This window comes from Anopheles coluzzii, chromosome 2 (genome assembly GCF_943734685.1).
Source record: "Anopheles coluzzii chromosome 2, AcolN3, whole genome shotgun sequence".
NCBI lineage: Eukaryota > Metazoa > Arthropoda > Insecta > Diptera > Culicidae > Anopheles > Anopheles coluzzii.
The window spans coordinates 90,366,393-90,389,629 of NC_064670.1; the positions used below are offsets into that span (position 1 = coordinate 90,366,393).

Below are 23,237 nucleotides of genomic sequence, written 5' to 3' on the forward strand. Positions count from 1 at the left end.
TTATTGGTCCGAGTTTCGGCAGGAGCCCACAACATTGAGCTGTCAAAAATGAACATTTACTGTGTACCTATTTTCGGCAGCATTTAAAGTGAAAAATAACCTGTTTATCGCGATTTTAAAATTCCGAACAAGTTAGAATAAATTAAATAAGCATAAAATCTTTAATATATACCACTTTTTCAATGTTTTACTGTTCTGATTCTCTTAATCACAAAACCTGCCGAACGATTGGCTGACAGCAAAGCTGCCGAAAAAAAGCCCAATTTATTTGATATTTTGGAAAATACGTAATGAAATGGTGTGAAACTTCGTATGTGAATATCAAATAAGTACACCTTCACTACAAAATTGTATTTTGTGAAATTTTTTACCGCATTTGTGCAGAATTTCACGTTTTTAGCTACCCTGCCGAAAATAGGTACACTGCCGAAAACTGGTACAGTTACCCTATCTGTGATTTTCGGTAGGATAAGTGGAAAATCGGTAGTTTTAGGGCGGTCATCTGTGAATCGGTAGGCATATAAAAAATCTGTAGGAATACAGATAAATCGGTATTTCTGGTCACTCTGGTTGGTGTTGCTGTCCAGTTTGACAGAAGTGCGCAGCATACAAAAAGGCCTTTAATGACAGACTTCGAACAGGCCGTTGGCTGTGCGATAAGCACAGTGAGGACGGAATGAACAAAGACTCTCGCTACTCGTCGCGAAACGGCGCAAATATTGTTCATGAAAAAAATCATCCTAGGAGAGATAGATTCACCGGACCTTTTAGCTAGAGTTAATTTCCACGTACCTGCTCGTATTTTAAGAAACTTTAGGCTACTAAGAGTTGACCAAACTAGACGTGCATATAGCGATAATGAACCTTTGACTGCGATGGCTATCAGATTTAATGCACATTATGACTCTTTTGACTGGAATTCCCTAATTTAACCTGTTTTTCTTGCTGTGATACTCTGTGTTATTTATTTTGTGCTGATGTTACATTGTACCGTGATGCTTTATGTTATTATAAGTTTAGTTTATAAGATCAGTGATAAGGCCAATTATGGCCAATCACTTAACATTTACAAATAAACAAATAAACAAATAAACAAGACAATAAACGGTGCTAGATATAAAATTGTGAATAAAAATTAAAATACATTTCCTTTTTTATGTATACTAGACTCTATATTTCTAATGACAATCATTAAAACCATTAAAAAATTATGTCAGTACAGTCTGATGCATAGAATTTAATTTAATACGATAATTTCTGAATGGTATTCCAGCTTTGCTACATAGGCAGACTAATCGATTTGATTTGTTTATTTCTCTGATTCTATGGCTCCGAAAGTGTAAAAGCTGGTACCTCCCAAGTACTACAAATCCACTGAACGACCAATAAACGGGTTCTAAATGGCTCTTTATGGCCGGTCTCGTAGTACAGTCGTCAACTCGTACGACTTAACAACATGCCCGTCATGGGTTCGATCCCCAAATAGACCGTGCCGCCATACGTAGGATTGACTATCCTGCTATGGGGGGAAATCAATTAGTCACTGAAAGCCAAAGCCCACTAGTGGTACAGGCAGGCCTTGACCGACAACGGTTGTTGAGCCAAAGAAGAAGAAGAAGAAATGGCTCAAGCTCTCAACCTAAAAGGAATCTAAAAAGACTTCTTTTAGCAGACGGTAAAGGACTGATGCATTATAAAAATAGCAAAAAAAGGTCGGTGGCGCCATCTGTTGCTGGGATAGCCACACAGTAGAGCTTTCCTCACGTTAGAAGCTTTCTCCTTCCCTATGTACTGTTGTATGGTTTCGCATCAAAGAACTATCAGAACTGAAGCAAGTGAGATTTGAGTAACAGTGGTACAGTCGTCAACTCGTACGACTTAACGACATGTCCGTCATGAGTTTAAGCCTGAAATGAACCGTGCCACCATACGTAGGACTGATTGAGTTGGGTGTACGGCTCACACACCTTCGCTGTTGTCCTGCCTTCGAATGACACCTTTCAGCGCGATTTTCAAGAGCAGATAGGAGAGTCCATCACCTTGCCTCAGACCCCTGTTAAATTCGAACGATTACGACGTCAAGTTCGACATTCTCACCTTGCATTGCACCCCGTCCATGGTGGCCTCTAACAGCCGGATCAACTTCCCAGGGAAATGGTACCGCTGGATGATGTTCCATCGCTCATTCTGGTGTATGGTGTCGTAGGCCGCCTTAAAGTCGATGGACATGTAGTGCGTAGGGATCTTGTGCTCTCGGCACTTCTGGAGGATCCACCGTAGAATGAAAATATGGTCGGTGGAGTATTTGCCTCCAACAAACCCACCATCACTTAAGCTACGCATCGCTAGAACTAGATCTGAGAAAGGAGATAGTTCAAAACATCAAATAATAATAAGCCAATTTTTCTTTCCTATCTATAGTTTTTGCATTGTTACGTTGTGTATTTGTAAATTGGATAGCAGTCAAAAATTTCAAGTAGAAATCTACGTTCATATAGCAGTTAACTAAGCCTCGATTGAAATCATATTGCAATTCTCTAGTGCTAGCGATGTGAAGTTTAAATGAGAAACCCCAGGCCAGTTTCACAAATTCCGTGGCATAATCAAAAACAAAATAAAACGGGCGTATAGTAATCTTTTTTTTATAACGTACACGTTTCATCATTGCTCCACGACGACGATTTACATTCCATTTAGACCTTTCGCCCTTTAGACCGCGGTTAGGAGTCATTTAAGATATTTTTGGCGCATTATTATCTACAACTTCCATCTCGTATTCTGGAACGTGGAGTAATTCTAATTTTCAACGGAACTGAAGGTAATTAAATTTCAATAACCCCGCCAGTCGAATTTTAGGTTTCATTTTACGTTTCAATATTCTAATCGGTTTTGATTTTTATTCCTTTTTAATTGGGCAATGTATCCTTTATCCTTCGTAGCACACGTGTAAATCTAGAAATTCAAGCTGCAATAAAAATGGTGACGGGGCTCTCCAAAAAGCGTCGAATGCTTTTTCCGAACGTTCAAACACTTTCCTCCAATGCAACACACTAACGCTCCTACCTGTATGTGTGTGTGTGTGTGTTACTCTCCTGTTGCTCCACAGGATACACAAAGACAAAAAATGGGGCTGTTGCTTTCGAGGGCCGATGAAACCTTTGCATCTCCTGTTGCGCGTGGAAATGGCACACGAGCTTTCACAACTCGTCACAGGATACAGCTCTAATCTCCCAAGCGCTCCCGGTGAGCCCAATATTGCTGTGCGTCTGTAGGTGTGTGTGTGTGTGTTTGTGTGTGTGTCGTCCCGAACATTGAACGAAGTGGGAGGCCTCACCGACAAAAAAAGGATACCGCGTCGAGTACACTCTCCCCCGAGAGGAACTCGCAGAGAGGGTGCTGATTCATCCCCATACACACAAACACACACACGCACGCACAGCTCGTTCGCTCGCCTACTACTCTCTTGCTCCGGGGCTGGCAGATTGAGGCAGAGCAGAATGAAATATTCAACTGGTCGCTCCCGGCTCGGACGCGGTCTGGTCTGGTGTACTGAGGTCGTGCTGGTAGTAGTAGTGGTAGTGGTGTTGGTACAGTAGTATCCTCTCGCGGGCGCAGGATACGCGGGGCCGCCACCACCACACACAGTCCCGTTTCGGCTGTGGCATTTTGCAAAGTTCAGAAGCACCACTTTTTTGTTGGTCGGTCGGTCGGTCGGTCGGTCCGTCCCGTTGGCTGGTTGGGTTGATTTATGCCGAGCGCACACCAGCGGCTGAAGTGTGATTTATGCAAGCGTTTGCCGAGGACACTCGGTCGGTCGGTCGGGCTTTTGTGTTTTCCGTTCGGTGTGTGTCTGTTTGCTCGGTGTAAGGCCTCTGGAAGGCGTGTAGTGTGCCGAGCAGTAGTGGCCATGTGAAACCTGCTAGTGATTGTGTATGATTGTGTATATTAGCCCGCTGTCTCGATCGTTGTCGCCAGCGTTGTGTCGCACCCCTCGCCCTGCGCGTTAATTGTCTCCTCGCGGCAGCCTGCTCCCTTACTTCGACCCGGGGTGGCGTGCTGGATTTTAATTGTAGCATCCCGCAACACTGCCCGCCATAGCCTACTACTACACACTCTTTCCCGTCTCCCTGGCAAGCACCTTACCCCTGTTATATGGCTGCAAGGGGCTGTTACTGCTGCTGTACTGCCATCACCACCATCACCACCACCAACCATCAATCGTGATTGTGAGAGCGTGTGCAAGTGTGTGAGTGTATGTGCCGCCGTGTACTAGCCAAAGGCCAAATTTAGTCTTTGATCGCGGCGTTATCGCGTGCGAATCCTTTTCGTCTTCTTCTTCATCTTCTTCCTCGGTTGCTCAATTTACCACGGCCAAAAAAGCCCCGGCCAGCTAACAAGCGGGGGCTCAGCAGAAATAATCAATCATACCAACAGCACCGAATGTGTGTGCGTGCGTGTGTGTGTGTGTCGGTTCGGTACTACACCAACCCAGGCCCGACAATAACGGGGCCAGGAGAGGCAGCAGCGCGAAATAGTACCCGAGTAGCCCCGGTCATACACTAAAAAAAGCGAAATCATCTCTCCCGGAGGTTTTTCGATTGTGCCGTGTGCTCAACAGCGTGTGGTGCAAGAAGTACCAAAGAAAAAGAAGAAGATAGTAACACTCCACCCCCTCACCCTACAGTTTTTGGTGCCACCAAGAGTGTGTTGTGTGTGTTTGTGTGCGACTGTGAATCGGTGGTTACGTGCGTGAAAAACCCGTTCATTCCCATTGCTTTTGTGTGTCCCTCAGTCCGAGCAGTGTGGCCAGTGAGCCCCGAATGGCTTAACGGAGTGACCCGGGGGTGGCGTGTGTGTGTGTGTGTGTGTGTGTGTGTGAAAAGCCGCGGACGGAATTTCGTTTGCGGGAAGGAGGAGGATCGCACGTTCAGACAGCTCTAATTAGCACCTTCGGCGACATTGCCAGCATTCCCAGTGCAGGGGGGAACCCGGAGAGGAGCGCAAGAGCAGCGTGCGGATAGAAGGTATTAAGTGCTTAAAATTCCATAAATTCATCCCCCACATCCAGCGCGTTCCTGTGCCAGCGCATGGAGCACTCTCCAGTTGAAGCGATACTACTCTGCATACACATTGGAGCAAACGCTTGTCACGTGCTGCCAGAGAGCGTGGGGCTGTAATTACCCACGGAACACGCTTTAAAATATGGACGAAGTTGCAGCTTGGTAGGCCTGTGGAGGAAAGGGAACGGGATGAAAAACCCACTTTCATCTAATCCGCACAACCCAACAGGTCTACCCAACTCCCAGGCTATGCGCTGTGCAAGGTGTGCAATCAGCAGCGGGCAAGCAACAAGTTAAAGCTTTTCTTCCACCCCGTAGCTGATGTATGAAATAGGCCAGCCGGGTCAGCCAAGGATACCGCGATGCCGTGGGCCCACAACACACATACCAACACAAAAGGCTCTGGTTATCTAAACTCTCCCCGAAAAAACCTTGAACTCGGTGTGGTTTGAGTCTGGCTTTGGGTACAGCCGTTGCCGCAACCGGAATAAAATTGCCACCAAGGCAACAATGTTTGACAGTTTGTGCTAATTTTTGCCTTCAAGGCACTAATGTTTGAGGGTGAATTTAATTGCTATTTTTAGAATGTTTTACTTAACTAAGGAATCTTTGTGTCACTCAATGAACAGTCACTCATTCGAATATTACGATGTTATATGCTATTGCTGTAAGGAGTCAATGGAGTCCTCTATGCACTATAATGCTATACAAAAGTAGAGTACAAAACACTTTACAGGGGGTTCCAAGCCTGATTTGAATGTGCACATCATTATTCACCACATCTGAGATGGTTTTCAACAGCTGTCACATGGTGTATTTGAATCATAATAAAATTTCAGTTCTTACACATGATTTTCAACGCTCCACAAATAACTACCCAACTCAATCCTGCTTGAGACGTGTTGAAAATCACCTGAAAGAACCGAAATAATATTGTAATGCAAATACAACATTTGACAGCTGTTGAAAAACATATTGTACAACCACAATATACAGAGTCAGTTGTTTCAAAGGAAAATGTTGTTATTAAACCGAGTTCTATATCTTTATGATATCTTAATCCACATCAATCTAATATTTCATTTCCTTCATATTTTTTTAATTTATTCGGCCTGATTTTCAACACGTATCAAGCTGGATTGAGTTTGACAGTTCTTTATGGTGTGTTGAAAATCATGTGTAAAAAATAAGATTGCCCCGCGCAACAAAATCGAGCGGTTTTTGAGCTCGCTTTCTAACTCGCATTCCGCCGAAACCGATCGAGAAAGCGAGCAGCAACGTCCGAAGAACCGATCGAAGCTCTTGATCGATTGAAGCGTTTACGGTCGTTCGAGAGAGCGCGCTGTCTGTGTTTATCTTTTTCTGACGAAAAAGCTCCGGTACGCGACTGTGTTGGCGCAAAAATGATAATGGTCAAAAAATAGTTCACACCCACGTTCTCTTTTTCCTCTCCTTTCCCTCTACCCCATCCTTTCACCTCGCTTTATCATTATTGGTTCTTGCTCTTTAGCTACATTGAGCGAGAGGTTGAGAAGTTTTCGATCGCTTTGCACAGCGGGTGCATTATGAAATTAATACACCGTTTGACAGCTGTTGAAAAACATCTTGGAGACAGTGAATAACTATGTACACATTAGAAAGTGACTCGGAAAACCCTATAATTTTGGGAAATAATTTTGAAGTTTCGACTTAAAAATGCGGGGAAACATACTTTCCGTTTTCAAATCGTCAAAATTTATTTTAAAATAAAACTGCAAACATCTCATAATTTTTTTCTATAAAGTATGCTACGAAGCACACAGCCAGTAGACGAGAATAATGATTTTTTTTTAAATAATCATGTATTGCATGATAGAGGGTTTTCCAAGTCACTTTCGAATGTGCACATCATTATTCACCACCTCCAAGATGTTTTTCAACAGCTGTCACACATTTTATTTACATCACAATAACATTTTTATTATTATACTTGATTTTCAACACATCATAAAGAACTGTCACACTCAATCCGTCTTGAGACGTGTTGAAAATCATTTGAAAGAACTGAAACATTATTGTGAATCAAATGCAACATTTAACAGCTGTTGAAAAGCATCTGGCAATCAATAAAAAATGTTGTAGATATTGGAAAAAAAATGGGTTCAATTCCCGAATAAGACCGTGCCCCCATACGTAGGACTGACTATCCTGCTATGGTAACAATAAGTCACTGAAAGCCAAGCTCACTTCACTAGTGGGTACAAAGGCAGGCCTTGACCGACAACGTTTGTTGAGCCAATAGAAGAAGAAGACATTGGAAATTGACTCAGAAAACCCTGTAAAGGATGTAACCAATCAGCTCAAACATTTTGTTGAATTCTTAATGTTGCTAATAGAGGCATACAGAGTTTTTCAGGGGCGTTTATAAATATGGGACACTTCCTTCACTTTTTCTTCGAGAAGTGAACGTTATGTGACTAGAAGTGGACGCTACGACACCCTTTTGGAACCGCTCCAGCTATAATCTAAAAGGAATTTCCGATGTGCCTGTCCAACAAAGGGTACCTTAGAGTTCAATTCCCATCGCATAAAGTTCACTCCCCGAAACAAGGAGTCAAGAAATCTTTCCAAAGTTTTGAACTTCCCTGAGAACTCCTGTAAAACACTTACTAAAAGGCAGACATCAGAGCGCTGAAGGCAAAAATTGAGGCGTACTGTCATAAATTGACGCCAATGGAGCTAACATTTAGCCGCTACGACTGTAAATGGCTAACTACCGCATGGGGACAGTGGGTGTGTGTGTGTGTCGGTAAGCACAAAAAGTTTCAATTTGATTTCACCGATCCATTGCAAAATGATTGATTCATTTTTAACTACACTTTAGCCGGATGAAAGAAGAAAAAGAAGAAGAAGCAAAAAACCGAACTTCAATCCGGTACAGCTTTTTCACGTTTCCAATCCCCTCACCCAGGATTGGAAGCGATTGCATAAGCCACTGCGGTGGCGGTAGCAGCGCTAGGCGGCAGCATATGCCCATTGCCCCACTGGGCTGGGCGGGGGTCGTTCTCCTCCTAGTGGGCGGTCGTTAACAGCACTCGTCAATTAATGTTACAACACTTGGCAGAGCCGAACGACCCGGCAGGACGCGCGCATTCCGTTTGACGTTTGTGGGTGGGTGGGTGGTAGGTGGGATTTGTTGGGACCGCGCACCAAACCCGGCACGGCCTTGCGCTGCCGCCGCCTGGACCACATTTATTGGATCCTTTTGTTTCGCTGTTTTTGCGCGCCCGCCAGTCCATGTGCGTCATTGTGTGTGTGTGTGTGATTCTATCCCTCCCTCGCCCCCCCCCCCCCCTCCCCCATGCCCCTGTTGTAGTAGTTCAAGGAATGGAAATATCATTGAAATTACCCAGCATTTCTTCTGGGCCGTGGTTTGCTCTGGGCTTTTATTAGTTTGGCGTGCTGCAAAACCCCATAACGAACGAGATGTGAAGATATCACTACAGCCAACCCGCCAACCCAACCACCCACCCAAATAATCAATAGCACGCGACCGAGCAAACGTTGTTTTTTTGTTGCTGTTCCTTCTACGCGTTCCGATTTTAGTGTCGCCATCGAGCCACGCGGTTATTGTGGAAACTTTTGTCACCCATTCTGTCCCCCCTCTGTGTCTACGCTCCCTTCCTCCCTCTCTCCTACGGGCTTTCCATCTTTTGGCCACCTACACTGTGGAGCGGGGGAGCAGTGGAGCGCGTGTTACATAAAAGCAACATGTTAAAGGAAATGATCCTCCTTTTTCCCAACTCTCTTCTTCCCACTCTGCGGCAAACATCTTCAAACGCCGGGCCAGGGGCAGCAGCTACGGGGGCATCTTTGCTAATGAAAGAAGGAAATTGACCGCTTCCTACTCGTAACCGAGCACTCGTCGTAAGAATCTTTTGCCCGGAAAGTGGTTCCAGCTTGTGCAAGCAGCGAAGAGGAGGTTCGCCTACCAACCCACCTTTGGCCGCAATTTGATATCGTGACGTCTGTCTCAAAGTTCCAAAGTTGCGAGTCCAGTGTGTGCGTGTGTGTGTGAGTGATGCGGTACGATTGTGTATTAATATTGTACTTTAAGCAACATGTTGATGTAACTGTTGGTTATTGTTATGTTTTCACATTTTTCTTCCTTCATACCACAATCCCCGTTCCTCCCCTTTTAACTTGCCATACAATTTAATTATCTCGGCCCTGCGGGGGTCTCTCCGGTCCACCGGCAGTCGTATCCACCTGTGCAAACAGCGCGCAGCGAGAGAGTGCCTCCGCAAGAGTACGCTTAGAAAGGGCACAGGAACTGGCAGCCGAAGCGGCGAAACAAATGAACAAACAGTTAAACAAACATGGGTCGAAAAGCCTCTTCGCTGCGCCCTTGATTCACGCCTCCTTTTCCTGGTCCCCACTCCCCAGCCCTATTCTCCTGTGCGCTGTTTCATTCGCTTTTTCACGGTTTCACGTTCACAGGCAGCGGCACGACGATGGCTAGCGGACGGGCACGGTTGCCACCAACGCCCGGGACGGTGGGTGCCGTATCGGCCGCTTCCTGCACCCGCCCAACACTGACCGAGCTGCACACCAACAACAATCTGTACCATGCGTCCTCCACCGCCATTGGAGCCGGTGAGGGTGGAGTAGGAAGTTCTGCAGCAGCAGCAGCCGTCGAGTATCAGCATCCGATGCACCATTCGTCGCACGTCGCCCAACAGCATCTGGCGGGGGTGGCCGGTACAGTGGTGGTGGGCGCTGGTCATCACCCCCATCAGCATCATCAGCATCACCACCAGCAGGAAGCGGGCATGACCGCAGGCGCTACTACCTCGCAGATGCTGCCGGACGTCGCGCTACTAGGACACGGCGTGACGCAATCGCTGCGCAAACCGTTCGATGCTCCCAGACACATGTAAGTACTGGTGTTGTGGAGGCGATGTGTGTTTATACTTTTATTCTAAAGGCCCGTCTTGCAGCATTGCCCTGTTTTGGGTTGTTCCATACCGTATTTGGGGAGGGATGATTTAATTGAACCGGTCGGGCCGATTGGCAAGAGGAAGTATTCTTCATTTACTGCTAAATTGCTGCTCCGAGTTGAAATACGGATCTTTTATATTGCTCGGAGATTAACGGTCTGCAAAGTCTGCAATGCATTAATTGCCTCTAGACCTGTTCAGATTTGCCTTCCTTTGTTTAAAGTGAATTCTGATCGATGTCACTGTACCGATAAGATTCAAATTACGGACAGCTTCAAATTCCGGTAGTTTGGAATATTTTTATTGAATTTCTTCATAAGCACATCACTTTTCAATTTTCAATAATTGCCATGATGTACTAGATCTAATTATACATGTGTCTGACCCCTAGTAAGCCCTGATACCACAGTAAATAGATATTTTCTGTCGGTCAGTTCACCACCGGAGGCATTCTTTGCAGTTTTGCTTTAAACCGACGCCAGTGTTATTTCTTCGATATTTCCTATCAATCGCGTCCACATGCATTTAAATGCATCAAAATCGATGGTAGAGGTTGTTATCACCCAAGGAACATTTTAAATCTTATCATAGTTTTAACGATGTTGCTACGGTTATTCGGTGAAGTGTTCCTTTTTCATTTGAATGTCGTGTATGACCTATAAGACTATATTAAACTCACTTAAAACTGAAAGGGCCCGTCTACAGAACTATATTAAGACTACTAGTTAAAACTAGTGATGTGCTGTATGGAGAGCACCCACGACTCCGATCCGACTCCGACTCTTGTTAGTACGATTTCGACTTCGGCAAAATGGAGTCGGAGTCGTCCGGAGTCGTTCGGAATCGTCCGGAGTCGTTCGGAGTCGTTCGGAGTCGTACGGAGTCGTTCGGAATCGGAGTTGGTCGGAGTCAACAGGAGTCGTGTGGACCTCGGCCGACTCCAAATGACTCCGGATGACTCCGTCTGCAGCTTATTCTGGATGTCTCCAGACGACTCCTGACGATTCCGAACGACTCCGAACGACTCCGGGCGACTCTAGACGACTCTGGACGACTCCGACTCCGGGTGACTCCGGACGACTCCGGGCGATTTCGGACGATTCCGAACGACTCCGGATATTACGCGGACCTACCTTCCGGAGTCGATTCCGAATTTATCGGAGTTGGATCGGAGTCGACTCCGGATTTTTGCCAACTTTACCCATCACTAGTTAAAACCATTTCTAGACCTATAAGATGTGAGGCGCAAATAGACTATCAAAATTACAGCATATTGCTATGGATATGTTCTTTAGACGCAAAGAAGCATTCAATATGATAAACATAAAAAATGGTTGAGAATTATTTGAGAATTATTATGTTGTCTTGGTATTTTTCTGATGAAATCGCTCGTGTATGACCAGAAATCCATGCCAAGAAAAATTTTCTGTTGAAATACATTATAATAATTTAAAGCCAAAGCGCTCCACAATCAAAGCCCTTGAATAATATGCATCTTTTTAGTTTAAAAATACAAAATTTGTTTTAAATGCCCACAATTTGCACCAAAAGCTGTGCAATAAACAACATGACATGAAAAGCGTTTTGGAAATTTCCATTTTTCTATTTGTCATGTAAACGATGAATTTGTTTATGTGCTATGTTTATGACATATATTGGACACACAAATCAACAATTATATCAATAAAAATTGATTCCATCTGCTTAAAATCAGAAGGACTTACCTGACCACAAGTTCAGTTGATTTGTAGTGCAATATGTGTGGATAAGATCGTTTTAAACAGCACATAGCTTTAGGAAGCGCTTGTGCAGAATTACAGTTTTCAGAATATCCGCGTACAAGCAGTGTAAGAGATACGCGGAAGCTGGTATACGATTTTTTTCATAATCGCGGTTTTCTCAGTTTTCTCCCCTGCATAGATTATTACAATAAGCATCTAGTTTTGACAGGCTCATTTGGAATCCAATAGCAATTTCCAATTGGACTGTTCACAAAGGGTGCCGTGAGTCCAATTTTTGCGTAGGTCGAATATCACGTTTTTCAGCCAAAATATATTCGATAAATAGTTATTTACGCTTAGTATTTTCATTAGTACCTTAGTATTAGTACTTTTAGGCACTTAATCGTTTATTTAATACAATTTGTGAAGATAATTTGAATTTTTCTTTTCTGTCGATTGCCCATGAAAAACATGAAAACCCCCGATTTGTTTCTTCTGCATCAAACCTGAGTTCGAAAGTTCCATATCCTTACTGTTTAGCATCAAATGTATAGGCGCAACAGTTTTCATCGATCCGGGCCTTAAGTGTCCTTCTGGAATGCTCTTGCATTTGTCTGTGTCGGTGTCGGTGTTGGGGACATTTTTGTGGTTTGTATCCAGTGCCCTGTATATTTAACACACAATCACCACGACCCCAGGGGGTGATGGTTCGATGATTCATTGGTTTCATTGAATTCATGCGTCGGCGCCTACAAGTCCAGACGTGGTTCGATTCCCACGACAAGTGGTCGGCGGACCCCAGGCTGTCCGAACAGATTCTATACGTCTCCTTCTTAATTTGAATTACTGATGTTGTTTTGAATACTAACTAAACATATTTACCAATATGTAAGATATTTGGTCTTATTTTTAAATGAAGATATAATTTTATGTATGAATAATTATATCTTTTTTGGCAAAACATATAACGATAGAGTCTCTGATTTATTGGGCAAACTGTGCATTCAAATTATACCCTTTCCTGTCGTACATAAACAGGGAAAAGAGTGATAAGTAACAAAAGCGCATAAACTTTCAATTTAATAATATTGCTCATAATAATCATTTTTATGATTTTGAAAAAGCAATATTTTACTTGACTGCATTTCTTATGGGAATGGCTACGGCTTAAGGTATTGTATATGGTGATTGTATTTGCTGTATTTCCTGCTTGTCATTTGTTTAGCACATTGCACCTGCATTGGTGGCCTAGGTCACGGTCACAGCAGAAAAAGTCAGCCCAGGGAATGGGTTGACGGATGGCAAGTCCGGTCTTGAAGAAGACGATACGCTTTTTCGTTAGACTATCGTGCCAAAATTAGTAATATATGCTATATGCTACTGAGAGTTAATAGTTTATAAAATATTAAAACAAAAAATAAAACTCAATTCAGTTGTAACAAAATATTAATTACTCATCTCTTTGCTAGCATAAACAGTGTTATAGAAAAAAATCGCAATTTCATAACATGTAAAAATTCAAGTCAAATAAAGACGGCAACCCAAAGGGTTAAGACAGCATTTCAATGGCAGAAACCAAAGGGACGCGTGGATGCTGCAGTTGAGTTTGATTGATAGAGTCAGAGCGCGGCAGCGTGGCTAAAAAAGGCATCACCCACAGCACAGAGAACACGATCTCAGTTAAAAGCGTACGGAATTTCCGCCCGCAGCACCGACAGCAACGGCAACGGCAGCGTCAGCTCGAAAACACACGTACAAAACAGCTCCGCTCACACTCCCGGGCGAGAGCCAAACGCTGGGTGCTCCCGGACCAAACTACACCCCGGCTAGGGGTGGGTGGTTGCAATGGGTGAAGCGGAAGAGGAGGGAGGAGGGATGAAGAGTTGAACGTTTTCAATCGTTCTGCGAACAGCGTGTGTCATAGTAGCGACAGTGTGCTTACAAAAGATGCACACAAAACAGATGGAAGGGGGCCGGTGGTGGAATGGTGGTGGGTGGAAAATCTGTTGCACCGCTTCCTAGAAGATGTGCCCCATCCTCCCCCCACATACACACACACACGCGCGATGACATTACGTAAAGTGGTGTGATAGACGAAGATGAAAGGGGGGAGAAAAAAACAAGGACCGCTGGAGCTGTTGCTTGCTGCACACAAGGCAACGCGATTAGCAACAGGCGCCCTCTGTCAGATGAAGCAACACATGTCCGGGTGTGTGTGGTAGTGCGGCAGCCCGTTTGCTTTCGCACCATAAACACACACACACCTGCGCGCGTCAAAACAAATGCACACACGTACAGGTGGGCCACCGCGTCTGTGTATGCCGCGCGCGCTCGATCCTGTGTTTCCCGGGATACATTTCCCTTTCCCCAGGGCGACGTTTGTGAGCTTTCACCGTAACTTCCCCTTTTCTAATGTCAAAACACTCTCGCTCTCGTTCGGCTGCAGCTTTCGCGCTCTCGCTCGCTCTCTCTCTCTCTCGTAAGCGCGGCAGAGCAAGATCTTGCTTCCCCGTTCTCACCTGCCATTGGCGATGTGTGTGCGAAAGAGCGAGAGAACATGCATCTGGTGAAGCTTTTCCGTGGCCGTGCTTCTCGCACACTTGCTCCCAAAAGCTCGCGAGCACGCGAGCTGTCAACACAAACGTTAGCGGGGCCATCTGGGCCCATTCGCTTAGTCAGCGTTTGTACGGGGCGCTCTTTGTGTGTATAGCGCAAGAACTTTACACGGCACACGCACACACACACTCGCTCAAAACGAGAATAAATTTGAACGATGAACGTACATGTGTGTGCGTGCGTTGTGACGCTTTTTTGTGTGTGTGTTTGCTGCAGGTGTATGCGAGTGTGGTCTGCGCGTTTGCCTAGCGAGCGTGTGTGGCGGTGGCGCTGCTGCCTGGCTCTGTGTGTATGGATGGTAAAGAACGCAAGCAACAGTTGAGCAGGCAAGACCGTTTTCTGCGTGGTGCGTTGAATGGTCCGGGCCAGATCTTTTGCATCACCGTGGCGGGGGCCATTGAATCTCGCGTGTGCGTGACCAACGGCAGTAGCAAGTGCGTTTTGACAATCATTTGTGTGTTGTGTTAGGTATAAGGTAGAATAAAGAAGAGAGAAGAAAAAGAAGAAGAAGCGAACAACAAAAGGCAAACCGTTTCAAACAGCAAAGTGTGTGTTGTGCAGTCGCCCGATTTTTGGGACAGAAACAACAGAAAACAACCTCTCGATTGTAGTGGAATTAAGCGCGCAGGTGAGTTTGACCCGCAATCTACTCCCTTCCCTTCCCTACTCTTGCTCGCACCCCCTCGCTAACGGGGTTGAATCAGGACGATGGAAAGCTGCGGGTGTGCTGCTGCGGTGTTTAAAAATAGCCGAGCTCGGCTTCATCTCTCCAGCTTGAAATTGAAAGGAGAAACCTTCTTCCTCTCTCCCCCCCTCCCCCCCCTTCTTCCACCAACTCGCCGCTGTCCTCTATAAACCGGCCAAGAATGGACTTGAAACAGCAAAAAAACGCAAAGGTTCGTTGAGTTGTGGCGAAGAAGCGATACATTGGGTGGGGGGTGGGTTGGAAGGTGAAGATCCAAAGAGCGACATCGACGACATGTGTCGAATGGTTAATTATGGCTCGTGGTGTGGTGTGTTCACACACATCCTTTAGCTTCGAAAAACGGGGTGAAAAGCCTCGACCCATGTGCGTGTGTGTGCGTGCGTGTGTGTGTTTGTTTCCTTTCACAATTCCCGGTCACTTCCGATCAATGGCCGTTGAGAGAGTGTGGAAGGAAGAAAAAAAAGCAGCGCACGTTCTTTATTGTTAGAAAACGATAATACACGGCTTGTGTGTGTGTGTGCGTGTGCGTACGCTCGAATAAAGGGGGCGTTAAAACCTCCCCGCTTCCCCCCCCCCCCCCCCCCTCCACATTGCATCGACAAACGCATCTTTCCAGCGTGCTGCGCGTCGTTGCCATGCCAATGCAGGATTCCAATCAAATCGAACAAGTGTCACTTGACTGTCGCCGCCGCCGTTTGCGTATATGTTTCGAGGCGATGCGCACCGGATTAACCGTAAGTGAAATGCCATACACACACACGCTCATACGTACCACCCCTAGAAGGTGCATTTGGAGTGCTTGTGTGTTGCTGTGTGGTGCCGTTGTGTGTTTGCCCTTGTGTGCGCACAAGACGTCCAGCCGCGGACACGCGGGCGCGCGAAGAAGAGAATGCGCGACTCATTTTTATGCATATGAGGCCGTCCACGACCACCACACATTACAACCACCCCACTGCGTGTGTGTGTGTGCGACTGTGATTTCTTTCGACCGTGGCAAGGTACTAATTGCACACTTTTTTGCTCTCTCCTCCTGTTTTGCCGATTAGTAAGTTTTTTGTTCTATCGTGCGCTGTTCGATTTTTGCGCAATGGCCCAAAACGCGCGCAAGGCAGTTTGAACTCCTCCGCCCGAAAAATCCAAAAGAAACATCCATTTCCGCAAACAGAATACACGGCAAAGAGCAGCCCGGTGGGTTTGTGTGTCAATGTGTGTGTGTGTGTATATACCCGCACTGGGAATATTAATTTACGTGACTTATCATTCTTCAAATAGGCGTTAGCGGCGCACTATAGCATCTTCTTCCCCTCTGGTGGTGGTGGCGGGCAAAATGTATTTATTTAAGGCTCTCTCCAGACGCGTTGGTATATTGTGGGAATGCGGCAATTTTCGGGGTTTGCTTGTCGCATTTTCGCAGTTATTTCGTAACTACCTCCCTTTTCCTTCCATCTCCCCTCCCCGCCCAAAACGACTCTCCTTTGAACAAAGTCACACTTTCAACAACAAGGTTGGGCTCTCAAGGGAGTGTTTCCCAGTCGTACCATTTCCACAGTTCTTAGAGACCTACGTAACAAACTGTATGTGTGTGTTGCTCATTATTATTTTTCCGGTTTTTTTTTTGCAGCCCCGAACGACCGAGCCAGCTGGCCGACGAAAGCGATTGGATGAGCGATTATGCGGATAGCAATCTGAAGCGGCGCAGCTCCATCTCGAAAGACTACCTACCGGCCGGGGCGACGACGTCCGCGACGACGGACTGGCTAAGGAAGAGCATACGCCGCTCGTGGACAATATCCAGTAAGTCACCGCCGCAGGAATCATCGAACCTGAGCGAGAGAGAAAGAGAGAGAGAGAGAGCGAGACACAGGGTGTTGTTTATCGGTCGCCCATCATCGCCATCATCTAAACTATGCACTACATCCTTTAACCACCAAAGGGGGAGGATGCTGGGGAAGGGATGAAGGTGGAAGTGACCACTCGGAGAATCATCCCGCCGCTGCTCATCTGTAGATTTCTGTAGTCTTTTTCATGCTCTTTTGCCGTGCTTTTTTTTTCTTCTTCTGTAGCCATATCGCTCCATCGTCATCCGCTTTTACTCCATCACTAGCGCACAAAAGAGGGAACATTTACTTGCTCCTTGTATCATTGTAGGCTCGGTAGAGATCATCTTTGGGTAGTGGCATTTCATCTCCGCTCTGCCAAAGGACCCGGAGCAAACGGGGAAACGGGAGTCCGCGAGAGCAAGAGATGGAACAATGGGAATTTGCTGCACTGCACCCCTAATTAATCCATGGTTCGTCGTGTTTTGTTTTGTTTAGATGCAGAAGATGATAACGGGGCCACGCGCGACCCGGACGTGCAGCCCTACCCGAACCCGCACCTGCCCCGCAAGCAGTCGCAAAGCAGCTACCCGTCGCTGGTGAAGCATCCCTACTTCAATCCCCTCTCGATGGCGGACGAGGACGAGTACGGCGAGGAGGAGGAGGCGATGGCGGCGGCGGAGGAGCACATGGGCGGCAATCATCGGCCGTCGGCGGCCCTGCGCCGCGCCATGCCCCCGAGACAGTCGACGCTGCCGAACCCGGACGGTGGCGCCATCTACTACGGCAGCAATAACAATCTGATGCCGCCGGGCGCCGCGTCCGTGTCGCCGAAGCAGCAGCTCAGCCCGAGCCCCCAGTACGGCACCAGCCCGTACCACACGGACAATGAGGCGGACAACGAGACCGGGTCGGACCATCGGTCGCCGCTCGCGGCGCGCTACAAAATACGCCGACAGTCGACGCTGCCCTGCAAACCGAACGAGATGCAGCTGGAGGGGGGGAGCGGCGTTGGCGGCGGTGGACCGCTGCACGGCAGTGGGCCGAAGATAATGATGTCCTCCTCGCCGAACAGCCGGACCAATCTGTACTCGAAGTCGCCGGAGCGGGACGGGCTCGATACGATCATGTCCAAGCAGCAGCAGCAGCAGCGCTTTCCCCCCTTTGTACGTCAGTCCACCTTTCCTTCGAACACGAACGACCCGTTCCTATTACAGATCCAATCCCATTCTTCACCCTCTTCTTCGTCCCTGTCAACGCAGCCTTTGCAGTCACAGCAGCAGCAGCAGCAGGGACCTCCGCCGGTAGGTCAGCAGCGCCAGCTGCCCACCTCCCCGAACCGGCTGGTGTTTAACAAGTCGCCCGACAGCGGGACCGAGTCGGGCCCGGGGGCGAGCGAAAGCGCCGGCACCAGCCCGCACCAGGTCGGGCCGGGCGGTAGGGGCGGAGCGCGCCCCGGCAGCTACCAAATGACCCGCCAGGCCACACTCCCCAATCCCGAGCAGCACATGAAATTGCTTCCCACCTCCCCTCCCAAAAAGCAACTGTCACCGCACAGCATCAAGCGCTCTCCCGACTTTGCACGCCAAAACACGCTTCCGGCGGGCGCCATGGCCCCCGCCCAGCAGCAGCAGCCGGTCGCGCCCGGTGGCCCCCAGTCGGCGCCGGTGCTGCTGCCGATGGCGCTGGCCGCCGCCTCCTCGTGCAGCTCGCTGGTCGGCACGGACGGCACCGGCACCGGGGGAGCGCCGGCCGGCGTCACGATGAACTCGCTGTCGGTGCACCAGCACGGGCCGAAGTTTATGCCGATCTCGCCGCGCCAGAAAGCCTCCTTTCTCTTTCCCCAACCTGCCGCACCCGCACCACGTCCCTTCCACTCACAGCAGCACTTCCCGACGCACCTCAACACCTCGCCCTCGGCATCGACCGTCAGCAGTGGTGTGGTGGGGGGAGCGGCGATCGGAGGCGGCGGCCCGATCGCCGGCGTTAGCCACTCCTCCTCGACCTCGCTCGCGTCCGCGGTCGCCTCGAAGATGATCAAGGTGCGCAGCCACAGCAACGAGGAGTACACGATGGCGCCGGCGGCCCGCGCGCCGCCCGCCCTGCTCGGCATGGGAACGGTGAGCGAGGGGCGCCGCATGCTGCCGGAAATACCGACCGGGGGCGGCGGACCGGGCGGCAGCCGCTCGCCGAGACTGGTACGTCAAGAGCACGTGAGGGACGAGCTGCTGATCGGTGGCGCTGGTCATAGCGTTGCCGGGCACGGCCCGCACACCGCTGACAAACGAACCACCACCTCATCATCCTCCTCCTCATCTCCCAAACAGAAAACGTTCGCCGAGGCGAAGCAAACGATGGCGGCGGCGGAGGACGGTACGATGATGATGGGCTACGAGTTGTACGGCGGTGGACCAGCAGCAGCAGCAGCAGCGTCGTCGGGATACGACGAGTTTTACGACGAGGATCAAGGGTTTTCGCTCGGACCGATCGAGACGGTCGGCTATCAGGACGGTGAGGAGGCGGAACGAGGCGGCAACGAAGCGTTCATGTTGATGCAGAACCAGCAGCAGCAAAGGCTGCCATTTGTACCGAACGATTCCAGTCCCGATTCGGTGGGCGGAACGCCGGGCGTTAGTTACGGAATGGCGAATAGAAAGGATCGGTTGCGATCACGCCGGAAATCGCGCGATGTGTACGATCATCAGGACGAGCTGGGAGGCGGCGGCACTAGTGCCATGATCGATGGCGTCGATAGTGCTGTTGGCGGCGGCCCAGCAGTTGCTGCCCATGTCAGTGAGCCAACCAAAAGGAAACCGGAAACGATGCGCTCCATCTCGGAGGAGGCACCTGCTGCAAAGCCGCCGAAACCGATCACTCGTCGGTCGTTGTCACATCCGGAAAAGGATACACAGGTAATCGTGCTGGGTGCCGGGTGCTCTGCGATAGAAACCTAATCGTTCTACTGTAATTGTTTCACAGGTGTATAATTCGAAAAAGCTAGACTCGAGCAAAATTCCCTCACCGAAACCACTGACGGAGCTGCAGGATCGTCAGCACAAACCATCGTCGGCGATCGGGTCGAGCACTTCGCCGCGCAGGAAGAACATCAAATCGTTCGACTGCGGTACGATCACGTCGAAAGCGTCCAACCTGCAGCCGGGAAGCTACGGGGCGCAACAGTACCAGACACCGGACACCGGAGCAGGCAGTGGCGGCCCGTCGTCCGTCTCGCCCGGCATCGTGACGGAGTCGAGCTGCAGCAGCAACAACACGCGCACCAGCGGTTACGGCGGGTCGGCTACGACGCTCGCCGGTAACGTGCCCGGTGGCGGCGGAGGACTAGCCGGCACGGGCGGTGGTGCGATCGGTGGCTTCCAGTCGTTTGGGCAGCGCAAGATATCGGCCTTCCAGCAGATTTTGCAGCGCCAGCGGCTGCAGAAGCGAGACTCGAAAAGCCTGGACATTGTGGCGTCGAAGCTGATGGAGGAAAAGTACGGCAGCCGCGGTCAGGACGTGGACGTGTCGAAATCGCTCGACGACGGTATCTTCTCCGAGAGTGCCGGCCATCAGTCGGACGACAATAGCAGCGATGAGCATATCAACCTCACCTACAAACCACCCTCCTCGGTAAGAATGGTGTTAATGTTGTGACTGGGTTGAAACTTGTTTTACGAGAATCATTTAAAATACGAATCGAATCATGAAACTGAGCCGTGCAAAACGTTTATGATTGTTTGTGAAGCTTCGAAAGATTTAAATTGGTGATCAATATTGAATATTTGCGATCATGAATTTAATGATTCTCCAAGAAGATTCATGGTTATTTTTTGTATAAGAGTTTGAATTAAAAATAACATTTCTTTCGTAAGATAATCGAGAATAGTTATGGAAAGTTGACCTTATGGAAGCAAATGATATAAGTTACATAGCAGTAACTTACAATTTGTCCCACGATATTAGCCATAAAAGACATTAAAATTGAAAGCTATTGCAGTTATTCAATATTTTCACTATAAGCACGTCTGATTTGATCAGTGATTGTTGTAAAATATTATAAAAGATCCAAGATTATTAATTTCAGCTAATCGTTTAGTCAAATCGAGTCATCACGTTACCTAACAAGAGTTTTGATGTTAAGTGCGGAGGTGATAGTTTATACTAGAGGTGGGCATTTCGGTCATTTTAAATGAAAGTGAGTGAACGTGAGTGTGATTCTTTCGTTCTTTTTCGTTCAAAACAGCAATACATGTGAAGTCTGTGAATCGGAAGAACCAAAGATTAATCCGTTGGGTAATCGCATGAAAAGCAAGCCAATATTGACAGTCTATCATTTGACCCTAGAAAGCGATTCACACAAACAGTTTAAAATCGACCATTTCTTGTTTTTTTTTCTCTAAATCTGCGCATATTGGAAGGGTTTTTTGTTTGTTATTTCAAAATGACCATGAATGTTAGCACTCGTTTTCATGTCTGCATGGTTCTGGTTCAATTGGCACACCTCTAGTTTGTGCATTCTTTGATAGTTAATAAATCCTTATCCAATCAATGAATCACCGAATGAATATTACAAGATCCCGTGGTACAGTCGTCAACTCGAACGTCTCAATAACTTGCCCGTCGTGGGTTCAAGCCTAGAATGGACCGTCCTCCAGTAGCAAGGATCGACTATCCGGCTGTGTGGTAATGAATTATGACTCGAATGCCTATATTATAGACCAACATGTCCGCGTAGGACGTTACGCCAGATAGAAGAAGAAGAATATTACACAACATTGGTTTTGGGCTCTTAAATTTATTTTTTTTTTTTATTGGAACTTTTGATACTTATGTCAGTCAGTTTTAATGCCGAACGTGCACATGAATCGTCATGGCCAATGGCAGATGTAGTACGATTCCGATTCGGGAACTTTAACCGATGGCAAAAAAAAAATCAATTTTATAGTAAAATAAAACATGTGTAAGACGACATGATCTAGTTAGATCTTAACAACAACGAAAAAGGATCATCAATCACACAGGCAGATTCATTCATTTATTCAATCTTTATTTTTACGTGAATTTATAATGAGGCCTGTTCTGACCAACAATCGATGATGATTGATAGTTTGCGATGAACTTGATGAAGAAAAATGAACTTCAGTCATATGTATAACATGATTTTTGATTTGTGTTATAATGACGGTTGAAAAAATGGTTTATGTTTTTTTTTTCTAAAATAACCCTATTCAAACCAGGAACAAACCAGGCCTTTTGAAATCATAATTATTAAACTGAATGAAGTATTTAATATTCAATTTAATTTGATCGTCGTTATTAATTTGATGGCCCTACTTGAAGGGTTTAGGATTACATTAAGTTTGTCTCCTTGATGGTACGTCTGTTCTCGAGTATGTTTGAACTATCATATTTTATTCTATTTTATGGTTAGAAAGAAATATAAAAATCTGGATTGTCGCGTTCGCAACAGTCGTGATCGATCGTTCATTTGAAACTATACCAATAATTATTATTTTTAGTTTTTATTTTATTTTTTCCAATTATTTAACTCAGGACTCGGTTTTGAATCCCCGCGTTCAAGTTAATTGATACAATCAAAATATTTATTCCGATTCACGAATCAGTTTCAGATTCTATCAGTTCTTTTGATTCTACAATTGTATGAACTAGTAAAGCATGACTCTTTTGTTGCTTGCTTGCTTTGCTCTTACAGAAGGACAACAAAACCACCCTTGGCGAGGCGGAGATCCAGAATGCGGTCGAAGCGGCCGCCGTCATCTTCAAGAAGGTGGTGCTGCAGCGCCGGGAAGAGAACAAGTGCAAACCATCCAATGCCAACCGTAAGTGTGTTGTAATGATGATATTGAATAATGTATTTGAAATCCGCTTGTGTGTGTGTGTGGTGTGGTGTGGAGTGTATGTAACAGTCGAAGCGTCGCTAATGAGTGCCTAATAACGGGTGTGGGAAGCTGTTTAGTAGGTGGCGTGCCTTTGGAAGCAAGAACGCACGTGTCGTAGGTGTGTTGGGAAGTACGGTTGCGTACTAGAATTAACCTTTGCTTCTAATTCCAAACCGCTCAACTAACATTCGCTGCGCTGCAGGGCTCGGGTTTGTTTGCGTTTCGCTCTCTCCCTCTCTGTGTGTAGAATAATGCTTGTATAATGTGCTAAAATTTCTACTCTCTGGTGTGTTCTGGTGCCTAACAGTTGAAGGTGACGAGCTTTAAAGTACGGTGGTAGACCTAGGCATAGCGTTGTGCGTATGTTTTTTTGCGTGTCTCTTTTGTTCTGACGAAAAAACGTTTCTCTTCTGTTCTATAAATCATCTCGTTGCCATCCCG

General features: G+C 47.1%; 1 protein-coding gene across 4 annotated transcripts in view; it reads left to right on the forward strand.

Moving 5' to 3' along the window:
- Positions 1-3,106: 3,106 nt before the first annotated feature.
- LOC120951645 (uncharacterized) overlaps positions 3,107-23,237 on the forward strand; it is a 39,559-nt gene continuing 19,428 nt past the window's right edge. The window contains exons 1-7 of one of the 4 annotated variants that reach the window (XM_040370451.2): positions 3,107-5,024; positions 9,540-9,975; positions 16,704-16,876; positions 17,398-18,065; positions 18,162-19,811; positions 19,879-20,526; positions 22,610-22,736. In XM_040370451.2, the coding sequence (XP_040226385.2) occupies positions 9,554-9,975; positions 16,704-16,876; positions 17,398-18,065; positions 18,162-19,811; positions 19,879-20,526; positions 22,610-22,736 (3,688 nt within the window). In that variant the 5' untranslated portion in view covers positions 3,107-5,024; positions 9,540-9,553. Of the gene's footprint in view, positions 5,025-9,539; positions 9,976-14,435; positions 15,005-16,703; positions 16,877-17,397; positions 19,812-19,878; positions 20,527-22,609; positions 22,737-23,237 lie in introns of those variants that run through there. The other 3 variants (XM_040370452.2, XM_040370450.2, XM_040370453.2) reach the window with 3 other exon arrangements.